Below are 17,064 nucleotides of genomic sequence, written 5' to 3'. Positions count from 1 at the left end.
TATTTATTATAGTGTTATTGAGGCGGGAGTGAGGCGGATTAGGGGTTAATAACTTTATTATAGTAGCGGTGCGGTCCGCACAGCAGATTAGGGGTTAATAAGTGTAGGCAGGTGGAGGCGACGTTGAGGGGGGCAGATTAGGGGTTAATAAATATAATATAGGGTTCGGCGGTGTTAGGGGCAGCAGATTAGGGGTACATAGCTATAATGTAGGTGGCGGTGGTGTACGGAGCGGCAGATTAGGGGTTAATAATAATATGCAGGGGTCAGCGATAGCGGGGGCGGCAGATTAGGGGTTAATAAATATAATATAGGGGTCGGCGGTGTTAGGGGCAGCAGATTAGGGGTACATAAGTATAACGTAGGTGGTGGTCGGCAGATTAGGGGTTAAAAAAATTTAATCGAGTGGCGGCGATGTGGGGGGACCTCGGTTTAGGGGTACATAGGTAGTTTATGGGTGTTAGTGTACTTTAGAGCACAGTAGTTAAGAGCTTTATAAACCAGCGTTAGCCCAGAAAGCTCTTAACTACTGACTTTTTTCTGCGGCTGGAGTTTTGTCGTTAGATTTCTAACGCTCACTTCAGCCACGACTCTAAATACCGGAGTTAGAAAGATGCCATTGAAAAGATAGGATACGCAATTGACGTAAGGGGATCTGCGGTATGGAAAAGTCGCGGCTGCAAAGTGAGCGTTAGACCCTTTCCTGACTGACTCCAAATACCGGCGGTAGCCCAAAACCAGCGTTAGGAGCCTCTAACGCTGGTTTTCACGGCTACCGCCCAACTCTAAATCTAGGCCTTAGACAATAATACTGTAAGAATTTGCTACTTTGAAAATTCACACCTTAGAAACAACTTGCCTTTTGACAAATGTACAAATATTCTTTCTTCAAGTCAATTTTCCCAATAATCCTTTTTAATTATTTGCATTGCAAGTCAATAAGAATTTTTTGAAAAATAGCACAAAAATTTCTAAAAAGTGGCAACATGAATTTACTTAAAAATGTTCACTTTGTAGTAACTAGCAGCTACACATTAAATACAAAATGTCAGATTGGAGTTATAATGGAAAATCTGATCAAACTTAAAGGAATATAAAACCCCAAAAGTTTCCAGTTTACTTCTATTATCAAAGTTGCTTTGTTCTCATGATATTCTGTGTTGAAGAGACACCTAGGTAGAGATCTGGTTCTTTACATGGTAGGAAATAGTGTTGCCATTTAGTGCTCTTGCACATTGATAACATTGTTGCAAAACTGCTGCCATTTAGTGCTCTTGCACATTGATAACATTGTTGCAAAACTGCTGCCATTTAGTGCTCTTGCACATTGATAACATTGTTGCAAAACTGCTGCCATATAGTGCTGCAGAAAAGGGCAGGCTCCTAAGAACATGTCCCTGCTTTTCAACAAAAGATACCAAGAGAACAAAGAAAAATTGATAATAAAAGTAAATTGGGAAGTTGTTTAAAAATGCATGTTATATCTGAATCACAAAAGAAAAAATGTGGGTTTCATATCTCTTTAAAACTATGGCAGCGCAACCTAGCAACACCCCCTAGCTTCATGCATGCACAAGCAGGTATCTTTCTTACCTTCTGACATCACTTTTACTACATAGAGGTAGCAAATTAGAAGACTTTTAATCTCATATGGATCTAAACGGCTGTAATGGGACACGCTGCTTTTTGTTGAACTTCTGCGCATCTAGTATAGACAAAAAATATTATTTTTGCAATTTGTTATTGAATAATTGTCGTTATATTAAATACCAATACAAAAGTTATTGCCTCCTTTATGTAAATTAAAATCTAACAAAATTAACCAAAAATTGATATGCAGATACAGTATGTAAATTTATGAAATACTGTATTTTAGCCTATTTGAGAAAAAAAAGAGAGAACATCAACAAGTGATCTTGTATAAAACTGTCTATGTCTCATAAGGCTTACAGCTCCCAAGTGGGAGTTTCTTGAGTTTTTTTACATTAAAAACTAATTATCGGCTCACCAAAAAAGTTCCTACTTATACTGTAACATGGGACAGCCATGTTCAGGTGATCCCATACCCATGTCTCTATACTTATCAATAGATTTTTGGCACCATTTTTCACTGATCAAATTTGATAACTAAAGGCACTTGATGAAATGCCCAACTGGTCTTTTTGACTTATTAGCCAGTATTAAAAATACACTCAGAAAATAGCCGATAATGCCTCTCTTCATCTATCTTTCATTGTCCATTGCGAGTGGGTATCCCTAAAATTTGCATATGAAAATATATTTATTAGCCAAATACTTGATATATTATACAGTAAATGAGAACTGCTAGAAACATGAGAAACAAGAAATCTTGAAAACAACATACAAAAAACATAATTTATGCTTACCTGATAAATTTATTTCTCTTGTAGTGTATTCAGTCCACGGGTCATCCATTACTTATGGGATTATATCTCCTTCCCAACAGGAAGTTGCAAGAGGATCACCCAAGCAGAGCTGCTATATAGCTCCTCCCCTCACACGTCATATCCAGTCATTCGACCGAAACAAGACAAGAAAGGAGAAACCAAAGGGTGCAGTGGTGACTGTAGTTTGAATTAAAAATTTAGATCTGCCTTAAAAGACAGGGTGGGCCGTGGACTGAATACACTACAAGAGAAATAAATTTATCAGGTAAGCATAAATTTTGTTTTCTCTTGTTAAGTGTATTCAGTCCACGGGTCATCCATTACTTATGGGATACCAATACCAAAGCTAAAGTACATGGATGATGGGAGGGACAAGGCAGGAACTTTAAACGGAAGGAACCACTGCCTGTAGAACCTTTCTCCCAAAAACAGCCTCCGAAGAAGCAAAAGTTTAAAATTTGTAAAATTTTGAAAAAGTGTGAAGTGAAGACCAAGTTGCAGCCTTGCAAATCTGTTCAACAGAGGCCTCATTCTTAAAGGCCCAGGTGGAAGCCACAGCTCTAGTGGAACTCTTTCAGGAGGCTGCTGTCCAGCAGTCTCATAGGCTAAGTGTATTATGCTACGAAGCCAAAAGGAGAGAGAGGTAGCTGAAGCTTTTTGACCTCTCCTCTGTCCAGAGTAAACGACAAACAGGGAAGAAGTTTGCCGAAAATCTTTAGTTGCCTGCAAATAGAACTTCAGGGCACGGACTACGTCCAGATTATGCAAGAGTCGTTCCTTCTTTGAAGAAGGGTTAGGACACAGTGATGGAACAACAATCTCTTGATTGATATTCCTGTTAGAAACTACCTTAGGTAAGAACCCAGGTTTAGTAGGCAGAACTACCTTGTCTGAATGGAAAATCAGATAAGGAGAATCACAATGTAAGGCAGATAACTCAGAGACTCTTCGAGCCGAGGAAATAGCCATCAAAAACAGAACTTTCCAAGATAACAGCTTAATATCAATGGAATGAAGGGGTTCAAACGGAACACCTTGAAGAACTTTAAGAACTAAGTTTAAACTCCACGGCGGAGCAAAAGTCTTAAACACAGGCCTAATCCTAGCCAAAGCCTGACAAAAGGCCTGAACATCTGGAACTTCTGCCAGACGTTTGTGTAGAAGAATAGACAGAGCAGAAATCTGTCCCTTTAACGAACTAGCAGATAAGCCCTTTTCTAAACCCTCTTGTAGAAAAGACAATATCCTAGGAATCCTAACCTTACTCCATGAGTAACTCTTGGATTTGCACCAGTATAAATATTTACGCCATATCTTATGGTAAATTTTTCTGGTAACAGGTTTCCGAGCCTGTATTAAGGTATCAATAACCGACTCCGAGAAGCCACGCTTTGATAGAATCAAGCGTTCAATCTCCATGCAGTCAGTCTCAGAGAAATTAGATTTGAATGATTGAAAGGACCCTGAATTAGAAGGTCCTGCCTCAGAGGCAGAGACCATGGTGGACAGGACGACATGTCCACTAGGTCTGCATACCAGGTCCTGCGTGGCCACGCAGGCGCTATCAGAATCACTGATGCTCTTTCCTGTTTGATCCTGGCAATCAGTCGAGGAAGCATCGGGAATGGTGGAAATACATAAGCCATGTTGAAGACCCAAGGGGCTGTCAGAGCATCTATCAGCACCGCTCCCGGGTCCCTGGACCTGAATCCGTAACAAGGAAGCTTGGCGTTCTGGCGAGACGCCATGAGATCAAGTTCTGGTTTGCCCCAACGATGGACCAGTTGAGTAAACACCTCCGGATGGAGTTCCCACTCCCCCGGATGAAAAGTCTGACGACTTAGAAAATCCGCCTCCCAGTTCTCTGCGCCTGGGATGTGGATCGCTGACAGGTGGCAAGAGTGAGACTCTGCCCAGCGAATTATCTTTGAGACTTCTAACATCGCTAGGGAACTCCTGGTTCCCCCTTGATGGTTGATGTAAGCCACAGTCGTGATGTTGTCCGACTGGAATCTGATGAACCTCAGTGTTGCTAACTGAGGCCAAGCAAGAAGAGCATTGACTATTGCTCTTAACTCTAGAATATTTATTGGGAGGAGTTTCTCCTCCTGAGTCCACGATCCCTGAGCCTTCAGGGAGTTCCAGACTGCGCCCCAACCTAGAAGGCTGGCATCTGTTGTTACAATCGTCCAATCTGGCCTGCAAAAGGTCATACCCTTGGACAGATGGACACGAGAAAGCCACCAGAGAAGAGAATCTCTGGTCTCTTGATCCAGATTTAGTAGAGGGGACAAATCTGAGTAATCCCCATTCCACTGACTTAGCATGCATAATTGCAGCGGTCTGAGATGCAGGCGCGCAAATGGCACTATGTCCATTGCCGCTACCATTAAGCCGATTACTTCCATGCACTGAGCCACTGACGGGTGTGGAATGGAATGAAGGACACTGCAAGCATTTAGAAGTTTTGATAACCTGGACTCCGTCAGGTAAATTTTCATCTCTACAGAATCTATAAGAGTCCCTAAGAAGGAGACCCTTGTGAGTGGTGATAGAGAACTCTTTTCCACGTTCACCTTCCACCCATGCGACCTCAGAAATGCCAGAACTATCTCTGTATGAGACTTGGCCCTTTGAAAGCTTGACGCCTGTATCAGGATGTCGTCTAGATACGGAGCCACCGCTATGCCTCGCGGTCTTAGAACCGCCAGAAGTGAGCCCAGAACCTTTGTAAAGATTCTCGGGGCCGTAGCCAACCCGAAGGGAAGAGCTACAAACTGGTAATGCCTGTCTAGAAAGGCAAATCTTAGGTACCGATAATGATCTTTGTGAATCAGTATATGAAGGTAGGCATCCTTTAAGTCTACCGTGGTCATGTATTGACCCTCTTGGATCATGGGTAGGATGGTTAGAATAGTTTCCATTTTGAATGATGGAACTCTTAGGAATTTGTTTAAGATTTTTAGGTCCAAGATTGGTCTGAAGGTTCCCTCTTTCTTGGGAACCACAAACAGATTCGAGTAAAACCCTTGCCCTTGTTCCGTCCGCGGAACTGGGTGGATCACCCCCAAAACTAAGAGGTCTTGCACACAACGTAGAAATGCCTCTTTCTTTATTTGGTTTGCTGATAACCTTGAAAGATGAAATCTCCCTTGTGGAGGAGATGCTTTGAAGTCCAGAAGATATCCCTGAGATATGATCTCCAACGCCCAGGGATCCTGGACATCTCTTGCCCAAGCCTGGGCGAAGAGAGATAGTCTGCCCCCCACTAGATCCGTTTCCGGATAGGGGGCTCTCTCTTCATGCTGTCTTAGGGGCAGAAGAAGGCTTTCTGGCTTGCTTGCCCTTGTTCCAGGACTGGTTAGTTTTCCAGCCCTGTCTGTAACGAGCAACAGGTCCTTCCTGTTTTGGAGCGGAGGAAGTTGATGCTGCTCCTGCCTTGAAATTACGAAAGGCACGAAAATTAGACTGTTTGGCCTTTGACTTGGCCCTGTCCTGAGGAAGAGTATGACCCTTACCCCCAGTAATGTCAGCAATAATTTCTTTCAAGCCGGGCCCGAATAAGGTCTGCCCTTTGAAAGGAATATTAAGCAATTTAGATTTAGAAGTCACGTCAGCTGACCAGGATTTAAGCCATAGCGCTCTGCGCGCCTGGATGGCGAATCCGGAGTTCTTAGCCGTTAGTTTGGTTAAATGTACAACGGCATCAGAAACAAATGCATTAGCTAGCTTAAGTGCTTTAAGCTTGGCCATAATCTCATCCAATGGAGCTGTGCGAATGGCCTCTTCCAGAGACTCAAACCAGAATGCCGCAGCCGCAGTGACAGGCGCAATGCATGCAAGGGGCTGTAAGATAAAACCTTGTTGAACAAACATTTTCTTAAGGTAACCTTCTAATTTTTTATCCATTGGATCCGAAAAAGCACAACTATCCTCCACCGGGATAGTGGTACGCTTAGCTAAAGTAGAAACTGCTCCCTCCACCTTAGGGACCGTCTGCCATAAGTCTCGTGTGGTGGCATCTTTCGGGAACATTTTTCTAAACATCGGAGGTGGGGAAAAAGGCACACCGGGTCTATCCCACTCCTTGCTAATAATTTCTGTAAGCCTTTTAGGTATAGGAAAAACGTCAGTACACACCGGTACCGCAAAGTATCTATCCAACCTACATACTTTCTCTGGAATTGCAACCGTGTTACAATCATTCAGAGCCGCTAATACCTCCCCTAGCAATACGCGGAGGTTCTCAAGCTTAAATTTAAAATTAGAAATCTCTGAATCCGGTCTCCCTGGATCAGATCCGTCACCCACAGAATGAAGCTCTCCGTCCTCATGTTCTGCAAATTGTGACGCAGTATGAGACATGGCTCTCACATCATCAGCGCGCTCTGTCCTTAACCCAGAGCTATCGCGCTTGCCTCTTAATTCAGGCAATTTAGATAATACCTCTGTCATAACAGCAGCCATGTCTTGCAAAGTGATTTGTATGGGCCTCTCTGATGCACTTGGCGCCACAATATCACGCGCCCCCTGAGCGGGAGGCGAAGGTACTGACACGTGAGGAGAGTTAGTCGGCATAACTTCCCCCTCGTTGTCTGGTGATGATTTCTTTACAGATATAGATTGACTTTTATTCAAAGTGACATCAATACAATTAGTACACATATTTCTGTGGGGCTCCACATTGGCCTTCAAATATAGTGAACAAGCAGATTCATCTGTGTCAGACATGTTTAAACAGACTCGCAATGAGACTAGCAAGCTTGGAAAAACCTTTCAAGTAAATTTACAAGCAATATAAAAAAACGCTACTGCGCCTTTAAGAAGCACAAAAAAAAACGTCACAGTTGAAATAACAAAGAACCAAATCAGTTATAGCAACCAAATCTTCACAGTAAATGTATTAAGTTAGAAGAGTATTGCACCCACTAGCAAATGGATGATTAACCCCTTAATACCCAAAAACGGATAATCAAATTAACAATTAACGATTTTTATCACAGTCAAACACACTGTCACAGGTCTGCTGTGACTGATTACCTCCCTCAAAATGACTTTTGAAGACCCCTGAGCTCTAGAGACGTCCTGGATCAAGGAGGAAGAAGCAGGAAGACTGAAACTGAAATTTTACTACGCAAAAAGCACTAAAATAGGCTCCTCCCACTCCTATTACAACAGTGGGAAACCTCAGTTAATCGTTTCTATATAGAAATAAATAACAGCCATGTGGAAAATTTCATGCCCCAAAAGATTTATCACCAAAGTACCTCACAAAAAACGAATAACATGCCAGTAAACGTTTTAAACATACACTTTAAACGTTAGATAGTGTTATTAATAAGCCTGCTACCAGTCGGTTCTACTGCAGTTAAGGCTTATACAATACTTCGGTATTAACAGTATTTTCTTAGTCAAATTCCATTCCTTAGAAAATTACTTATTGTACATACATTCATCAGCCTGATACCAGTCGCCGCTGCATTTAAGGCTGTACTTACATTACATCAGTATCAGCAGTATTTTCTTAGTCAATTCCATTCCTTAGAAAAATAATTTACTGCACATACCTCGTTTGCAGGATTCCCCGCATGCTATTCCCTTTCTGAAAGTTACCCCACTCCTCAGAATGTGCGAGAACAGCCAGTGGATCTTAGTTACTTCTGCTAAGATCATAGAAAACGCAGGCAGATTCTTCTTCTAAATACTGCATGAGAACAAACAGCACACTCCGGTGCCATTTAAAATAACAAACTTTTGATTGAAGAAATAAACTAAGTATAAAAACACCACAGACCTCTCACAACTACCTATGTAGTTGAGTTGCAAGAGAATGACTGGGTATGACGTGTGAGGGGAGGAGCTTTATAGCAGCTCTGCTTGGGTGATCCTCTTGCAACTTCCTGTTGGGAAGGAGATATAATCCCATAAGTAATGGATGACCCGTGGACTCAATACACTTAACAAGAGAAAAGCCATTTGGAATCACGTTCATAGGGGCCGATTTATGACAGTGCGAGCGGACATGATACAATGTAGCGTATCATGTCCGCCGCACATTGATAAATGCATTTATCATTGCACAAGCAGTTTTTGTGAACTGCCTGTGCAATGCCGCCCCCTACAGATTAAAGGACAATCGGCCGCTTGCAGGGGGTGTCAATCAGCCCGATCGTATAGGATTGAGTGGATTGATGTCTGCAGCCTCAGAGCAGGCGGACAAGTTATGGAGCAGCGGTGTTTAGACCGCTGCTTCATAACTGCTGTTTCCGACAAGCCTGAAGGAGTTTGATAATTCGGCCCTAAAAATATTTGTATTTAGTTAACATTTCGCAAGTCTGTAATATTAAGATCTGAAGAAGTGCGTCTGGGGTGCAGGAAATGCGTCAGATGTGTGATCAGTATGATCATGGTTATGATTGTAAATGTTTAACGCCTACAATAAACATACAGTTTTTTTTAACTTGTTTTGGTTCCTGCAGCTACTATTTCTCTTTTTGTGGCGGTGTAATGTTAAGTTACAGTACTTTTATTTCTAAAAACGAGTTTTGCATCAGTGATCAAGTCAACGTGAACAAGGTCTTAGTTCTCTTGCAAGGTGTATCCAGTCCACGGATTCATCCTTACTTGTGGGATATTCTCATTCCCTACAGGAAGTGGCAAAGAGAGCACACAGCAGAGCTGTCCATGTAGCTCCCCCTCTAGCTCCGCCCCCCAGTCATTCTCTTTGCCGCTCTAGCAGTAGGGCATCTCCACGGGAGGGTAAAGTGAATGTGGTGTTAGATTTGTAGTTTTATATCTTCAATCAAAAGAAAGGTTTTGCAAGCAGTGGTGCCTTCCGTTTAGGTTACCTGTCTTGTTCCCTCCCTTCATCCGTGTCCTAAAGCTTTGGTATTGGTATCCCACAAGTAAGGATGAATCTGTGGACTGGATACACCTTGCAAGAGAAAACAGAATTTATGCTTACCTGATAAATTACTTTCTCTTGCGGTGTATCCAGTCCACGGCCCGCCCTGGCATTTAAGTCAGGTTAAAATGTTTTTGTTTAAACTACAGTCACCACTGCACTCTATGGTTTCTCCTTTTTTCTCCTAACCGTCGGTCGAATAACTTGGGGACGGAGCTAGAGGGGGAGCTATATGGACAGCTCTGCTGTGTGCTCTCTTTGCCACTTCCTGTAGGGAATGAGAATATCCCACAAGTAAGGATGAATCCGTGGACTGGATACACCACAAGAGAAAGTAATTTATCAGGTAAGCATAAATTCTGTTTTTTTAAGGCTTCCATATTGTATGTACACATCTAAAATTCACTATACCCATCATGTACCTGTTCAAATGGCTTCATTAATCATTAAAAATATATTGCTTTTGTGTTCATTTGTGGTTCATTTCACAGTTATTATTAAAGGGATACTAAACCCACATTTTTAAGCAACTTTCTAATTTACTCCAATTATCAATTTGTCTTCATTCTCTTTCTATCTTTATTTAAAAAGCAGGAATTTAAAGCTTAGGGGCCAACCCATTTCAGTTTCAGCACCCTGGATAGCGCTTGCTTATTGGTGGCTACATTTAGCAAACCAATCAGCAAGCATAACCCAGGTTCTGAACCAAAATTGGGCCGTCTCTAAAGCTTTACATTCCTGCTTTTTAAATAAAGATAGCAAGAGAATGAAGAAAATTTGAAAATAGGAGTAAATTAAAAAGTTGCTTAAAATTGCATGCTCTATCTGAATCATTAAAGAAAAAAATGGGTTTAGTGTCCCTTTAACATGACACTCTGTACAAAGGGTTAGTCTAAATATCTCTAATATAATATCTAAACCTGCAAAATTGCCATTAAATTTGTCATGCTAGTTGCATATCCATTTTCAATGCAGATATTGCAAACTTAACACACTTTTGTGTGGTTATCATTATAAAACTTGGTTGCAGCTGAAGGGTTTAAACATCTGAAGCAATTTGTGATTATGATCACTAGAAAATCATATTGAGAATATTGGTCAAACTTTAAATATCAGTATCTGCCAAAAAATCGGAAAGATTGTGACCAACCCGAAAGTTACCAGACTAAATATTACAAATATTTAAATAGAACAAGCAAATTGTCCCTTAAATTTCAGAAGTAAAGAAGCATATTTACAGGATATGTAAATTAAAGTATAATTTATTAAATATGCATATATAGATTTAAAGGGACATTATACCCAAATGTTGAAGCACTTCAGAGTGATGCAGCATAACTGTAAAAAGCTGATTAGGAAATATTACATTAATGTCTCTATGTAAAAAATAAAGCTATTAACCTCAAACTTCCCTTAGTAGTCACATCACATTGTAAAGGGACTTTAAGCAGCCAATCATGATGCTAGTTAAGGGAGAGTGCATCTGGCATGTGAAAACACAGGCATGTTATTTCCCTCCACAGTTTAAGGAAGTTTACTTTTAAATCTCAAGAGATTTCAGTGAAATCTCACAAGATCACAGTCAAGTGTGAGCTGATTGTCTTTTTTCTTTTTCTTCAAATATGCATCTGACAGTAACTGAAGGATAACTGTTCACATACCACTTACTATTGTGAGCTGAAAAAACTTTGAGGTAAAATATCTTTTTTCCATAGCATATGGGTATTATGCCCCTTTAAATGTATATATGTTGCTTCTTTTACATCATGATGCAATAATTCTTTAGAATTTGAAAGAGCAAGTGCCAACTCATTCCTATTGCCTAACCTGATTACAGTTTACAAGAAAATGACTGAAGTAAATGCCAACATACCTGCCCTAACAATGATTTTACATTGGACTTTTTATTAATCATTTAAGAGAACAAGCCTTTTTATGCATATTGACTTGTAAATGTTAGCTTTACTTTAGTACTTCATTAAGGAATGGAAATTAATGTACAATTCACTTTATTGTCCTCCTAAGTCCGGCACTAAAATGCATGCACTGGTATTACAAAGTGGAGCGCAAATATGGCTTTAGCTAAACCGATATTTTGCGCTCCACTTGAAATCTGGCCCTTAGTGTTTAATGTCCCTTTAAGGGGTACAAGAATCTGTGTCACATGTCTCGCTAAATAAACAAAATTTTTATATATATATTTTTTTTTTTTAACAAACATTTAAAATTGTTAAATAAAAATAATCCCATGGAACCTTACATTTTCTCCGTCAGTGCTTTGATCTGTCACTCCCTCTGCACAAAGAGATCCTCTAGAGTCTTCTCTCTTAATGGAAAAACCATTTGTAAATGAAGAGCTGAAGCCTTGAATAGAAAAAAATGTAGATTCATTTTAGAAAAAATGCAAAATAAACCCTCAATCTTTAGCAGTTTAAAGAAATACACTTTTAAGTTACAAATTTTAAAAGTAGTCAATGCCCTGGCCATTATTTTTTTAATACTGGTTATATAAAAAAGTCACTGACTTAAAGGGACATAATCAAAACTGAAAAGTTAAAGAGTGCATTTCACTTTTGAACAGAAGCATTTTTTGCAATAAACTTGTACTAGAAAAAATGCTTCTAGTAAAATCTAATTCTTTTCAGAGGCATATGCACATATGCTGCATGCTCTGTGCAGCAGTATTCAAATACAGCACCTGCCCTACTGGCTCTCTGAGCAGGTGGTGAAACAATGGTAACCTTTATTAGAAGCATTTTGGCAAAAAAAAGTATATTGCAAAAATATATATATCACATAAAAGTGTTAAATTGGATGCGCCTATATTACTATATCACATAAAAGTGTTAAATTGGATGCGCCTATATTACTTGTTGTATCTTTATATTGCAAAAATGCTTCAAAAAAAGTTCAAAATTGACTTGCCTCAATGAGAATGTTCTAGTTTAGACTTTAATGCCCCTTTAAGAACATATAGTACCTTTTACATAGATTACATTTTTACAATAGCAACCTGTGTAATTAGTGATATTATAATGTTCCTTTAATTTCAAATGTATTTAAAAATGTAGCCATAGTGGGGGGTTTAAATAATGTTCCTAGCCTAGTTTTCCATTATGTTTATCATAAAGGTTCTCACTGCAGTATTAGTAGACTATTACAAAATGGTTTAACAATGACTCTGTGTTGCTATATGTTCAATGATTAATGATCAAGGGACACTATTTAATCATTTTTAGTATTGCATAAAATATTATTTATGCTTACCTGATAATTTATTTTATGGGGGTGAGAATCCACGATCCATTATGCATGGAAATTATACTCCTGGCCACTAGGAGGAGGCAAAGATCCCCAAACTCCAAGAGCACTTAAAACCCTTATTGGAAACTCGTCTGACAAGTCTCGTGGACTCTCACAACCAAAAAAACAAAAAACAGTAACTAAATTAGGAGACTGTAATGCATTTATAATATACTAGTCCTAAAGCCTGTTCACACGGGCCATTTTTTGCAATACGATGGTCCCACCCCTTGCGTTCTCTCCCTCCCACTCTCTGTTGCTTTCTCTCTCTCCCCCCTTTCTTTTGCGCTCTCTCTCCCCCTCTCTTTTGAGCTCTCTCTCTCCCCCCTCTCTTTTGCGCTCTCTCTTTCTCCCTCTCTTTTGCACTCTCTCTCTCCCACCCTCTTTTGCGCTCTCTCTCTCTCTCTCTCCCTCTCCATCTCCCTTCTCTCTCTCTATCTCCCCTCTCTATTTCTATCTCTCCCCTCTCTCTCCATATCCTCTCTCTCTCTCCCCCCTCTCTCTCTCTCTCTCTCTCCATCTCCTCTCTCTATATCTCCACTCTCTATCTCCCCTCTCTCTCTCCCGTCCCTCCCCTCTCTCTCTCCCCTCTCTCTCCCCTCTCCCTCCCCTCTCTCTCTCTCCCCTCTTCCCTCTCTCTCTCTCTCTCTCTCTCTCTCTCTCGCTCCCCTCTCTCTCTCCCCTCTCTCTCGCTCCCCTCTCTCTCTCCCCCCCTCTCTCTCTCCCCTCTCTCTCGCTCCCCTCTCTCTCTCCCCTCTCTCTTTCTCTCTCCCCTCTCTCTCTCGCTTTCTCCTCCCTCTCTCTCTCTCTTTCTCTCTCTCTCTCTCCCCCTTTCTCTCTTTCTCTCTCTCTCCCCCCCCCCCTCTCTCTCCCCTCTCTCAACCTCTCTCTCTATCTCCCTCACCCCCCTCTCTCTCTCTATCTCCCCCTCTGTGTCTCTCTCTCTCCCCCTCTCTCTCCCCTCTCTCTCTCACCCCGCTCTCTCTTTCTCTCTCCCCTCTCTCTTTCCCCTCTTTCTCTCCCCTCTCTCTCTCTCCACATCTCCCCCTCTCTCCCCCCTCTCTCTCTCTCCCCTCTCTCTCTCCCCTCGCTCTCTCTCCCCTCTCTCTCTATCTCCCCCTCTGTCTCTCTCTCTCTTCCCCCCTCTCTCTCTCCCCACCTCTCCCCTCTCTCCCCCTCTCCCCTCTCTCTCTCCCCTCTTTCTCTCCCCCCTCTCTCTCTCTCTCTCTCTCTCTCTCTCTTTCTCTCTCTCTCTCTCCCCTCTCTCTCTCTCTCCTCTCTCTCTCTCTCTCTCTCTTTCTCTCTCTCTCTCTCTCTCTCCCCTCTCTCTCTCTCTCTCTCTATCTCCCCCCTCACTCTTTCTCTCTCCCCTCTCTCTCTCTCCCCCCCTCTCTCTCTCTCTCTCCACATCTCCCCTCTTTCTCTCTCCCCCCCTTCTCTCTCTCTTTCCTCTCTCTATCTCCCTCCCTCCCTCTTTCTCTCTCCCCTCTCTCTCTCTCCCCTCTCTCTCTCTCTCTCTCTCTCTCTCCACATCTCCCTTCTTTCTCTCTTCCCTCTCTCTCTCTCCCCTCTCTCTTTCTCCCCTCTTGATCTCTCTCTCCCCTCTTTTGAGCTGCTTGAGCTGTCTCCATGGCCTTTCACGGCCCCGCCCTGACCACGCCCCCTTCACAGACCTTTGTGCCAGGCCCCGCCCCCTTCACGAAACCCAATGCTAGGCCATGCTCCTCCATGCTCGGTCACGCCCCCGTGCGCGCTCGGTCACGCCCACTTCTTATCGCAGCAGTCGGCAGATCAGGTAGGGAATCTAAGGCCAGGTGTGTTTGTCCTCGTGCTGTCTCTACTGCGCATGACAGCTTCGGACAAACACACTTGCGCTTTTATAGTATAGGATGGTGAAGTAATTTTCACTTCATAATTTTGGAATTATTCACGGTGTCAGACGTAAAAAGACTGAGGGGCGGAATTATCAACTTGTGGGTGGACATGATTTGCTGTACCCGTGTCCTAGATTACAACTGGAGCGCAAAATTGAACTAACGCAAGCGCGATATTTGCAATCCAATCAGTAATACCAGTGCATTACAAGTAAGGCGCAATGCGACCTTGTGTTTGCATTACCTGGAAGCCTTGTGCTCATGAGAGCTCGATTCCAAAGGTTCCAATAGGAGCCTCATTCTCATGCTATTGTAGCACTTGGGGTAAGTTGCGCAAAAAATGTAAAATATATATTAAATAAATATGTATATATTTATGTGTTTAAATTTGTATATACACATATTAACACATACATTTATATGTATATAAGCATATACATATATATCAACAGTGAAAACACAGTCCCCATAAGCCGCAAGGTAAAGGCACTTTTCAGTTCTGTTTTTTTCTAAGACCCCATATCCCCTCACTTTAACCACTTATAACTATATTTTTTGTTTTAAATAAAGATGATGATAATATTTTTTATTTAAAGAAAAGAACTGTACACTTTATTTGGAGGGCAATTGGGGCACATTTAATAAGAGGCCATCACTTGTAATGGCTGGTTATTTTAAAGTGCACCGTAAACGGGCAAATTTACCCCTTAAAGGGTACACTTTAAAATAGCGCTCCACTTGTAATCTAACTTAGGTACACCATATTGTTTGAAAATTATGTGAAATATGGAATTTCAGAACAGAAAAGTAATATTTATTTTAAAGTTTATATTTCAAGCCCTAATATTATTACCCTTTCAACTCTTTTTGTTGTTTCACATATATTCTAATAAAAAAAAAAGTTTTGGTGTAGGATGTAAAATATATGAAGATTATTGGTTTTGAACATGAGATAGAAACATAAATTATGAGGGGGTGGAGCTTGCAGATATACGTGATGGCTGCACTTTTCTGAGGCTCCCTGCAAGGAGTAGAAGAGAGACGTCTTTGCAGCTATAACTACACCTATTGACAGGTTCAGAGAGGTGTATCGGCACCGGAACACATATTGATCTTGCTGCAAGCGAGTTTTGATTCTGCTCGCACGGAAAATTGTGCCAGCGTCATAGGGCCTCCATGCCTTAGGCCCTGCCACGGCAGATCGCTGCGCAGGATAAGCGCACTCAGTAAACATCCCTACAGGCTCACCGGAACAGGTATCAGAGACTTGGTGACTACACTGCACCTGACACAGCAGCCGGATTGCTCACACAAGCAAATGCATTATGAAAAATATTATGGCGCACTAGGCCTCACCCTTTTTTTATGTGATGATATATATCACTCCTACTGACTAAGTTGTTCTCTAGGAATATTATGGCAGCATTATTGGCAGTTTAAGAACGATAACCTCAGCTCTTGAGAAATACACTAATCTAACACTCATACTGATAATGAATCTATAATGAGCAGGCATGAACATTCCTATCTGATAAATAAAGCACCTTTGGCATCACGTAACACCCGCTTAGGCACTGGTTGCCCTGTTTATGCATCAGCATCAGTCAAGACGTGTCAAATATATTTTCTTTGAGATATATGGGCCTCTACTTCAAAACCAATACTTATTAATAGTATTCATCAATAAATCATCAAAAAGAAGAAACTGTGTTCAGAATCAAATAATCCCCTGGTGCTTAAAAACGTATATCAAAGCACCCAGTCGTGGGGAAGTTCTCGGTTCCAATTAACTGTGTATTAGTAAAGAACCAAAAAAAGTCAATATAAAAAGTCACTGGGGTAGGAACAGAGTCCGTTGTGCCTTATGGACAAAGTATGGAATGAAATGAAAGTAAAGTTCCACAGTTTCCAGGTGTCTCAAAAGCCTAATAGTCACGGGTGGCAGTGTTAAATCACAGTATTGCGTCTCCGATCAATTCTTACCCTCCAATCCGATGGTGGGGTGCCTGGGGACACTCCTGTACTTCTCCTCGAGTGGGCGATGAACCCTTTCGGGGGGGTGCAGTCTGTGTTTCCCTTCTCGGCGTGTCAGTAGATCCGACGCAAGGACGTTTCCTCAGTACCTAACCCGTGACGTTGCAAGGCTGGACCAAGTGGTGTTTCCTGGGGCGTTCTCCACTGTGACTCTGTTTGTACTCTAACATTGGATTGTACAATAAACATTTCTTACCATAACAGATGCTACGACTTATTGGTGCTATTTCTCTTTTTTGACCTTATTAATAGTACCTAGGCCTCTATCACTGTTAAGGTACCGCAACAGCACCTAACAATACCCGGTAAACATTAATAGTGGGGGGCTTTTGTGGGTGCACCTGGGAACAGATATTTCAACAAAAGTGGTACTCTGCCAACACAGCCACAGCTGGTGAATCGCAAAACCTCTTAAACTGCGGCAGTGGCCACCCATTTTAAAGACCCAGGTACCAGCACACACCCCATGATGGCTAATCGTAGACATACCAAGGCTGACAAGCTACAGAAGACTACTTCATTAGGAGCGAGCACCACTACT

General features: G+C 41.7%; 1 protein-coding gene across 3 annotated transcripts in view; it reads right to left on the bottom strand.

Annotated features, from left to right (window-relative positions):
• DOCK11 (dedicator of cytokinesis 11) overlaps positions 1 to 17,064 on the bottom strand; it is a 923,283-nt gene that overhangs the window by 483,618 nt on the left and 422,601 nt on the right. For all 3 annotated transcript variants that reach the window (XM_053699249.1, XM_053699251.1, XM_053699250.1), the window contains 2 exons: positions 11,573 to 11,676; positions 1,594 to 1,705 (listed from right to left, as the gene is read on the bottom strand). In XM_053699249.1, coding sequence (XP_053555224.1) covers positions 1,594 to 1,705; positions 11,573 to 11,676 — 216 coding nt within the window. The remainder of the gene's footprint in view (positions 1 to 1,593; positions 1,706 to 11,572; positions 11,677 to 17,064) is intronic.

The sequence above is a fragment of the Bombina bombina genome, chromosome 1 (assembly GCF_027579735.1).
Source record: "Bombina bombina isolate aBomBom1 chromosome 1, aBomBom1.pri, whole genome shotgun sequence".
Lineage (NCBI taxonomy): Eukaryota > Metazoa > Chordata > Amphibia > Anura > Bombinatoridae > Bombina > Bombina bombina.
The sequence above is the reverse complement of the archived record's forward strand: the minus strand, read 5'-3'. Positions and strand labels throughout refer to the sequence as shown.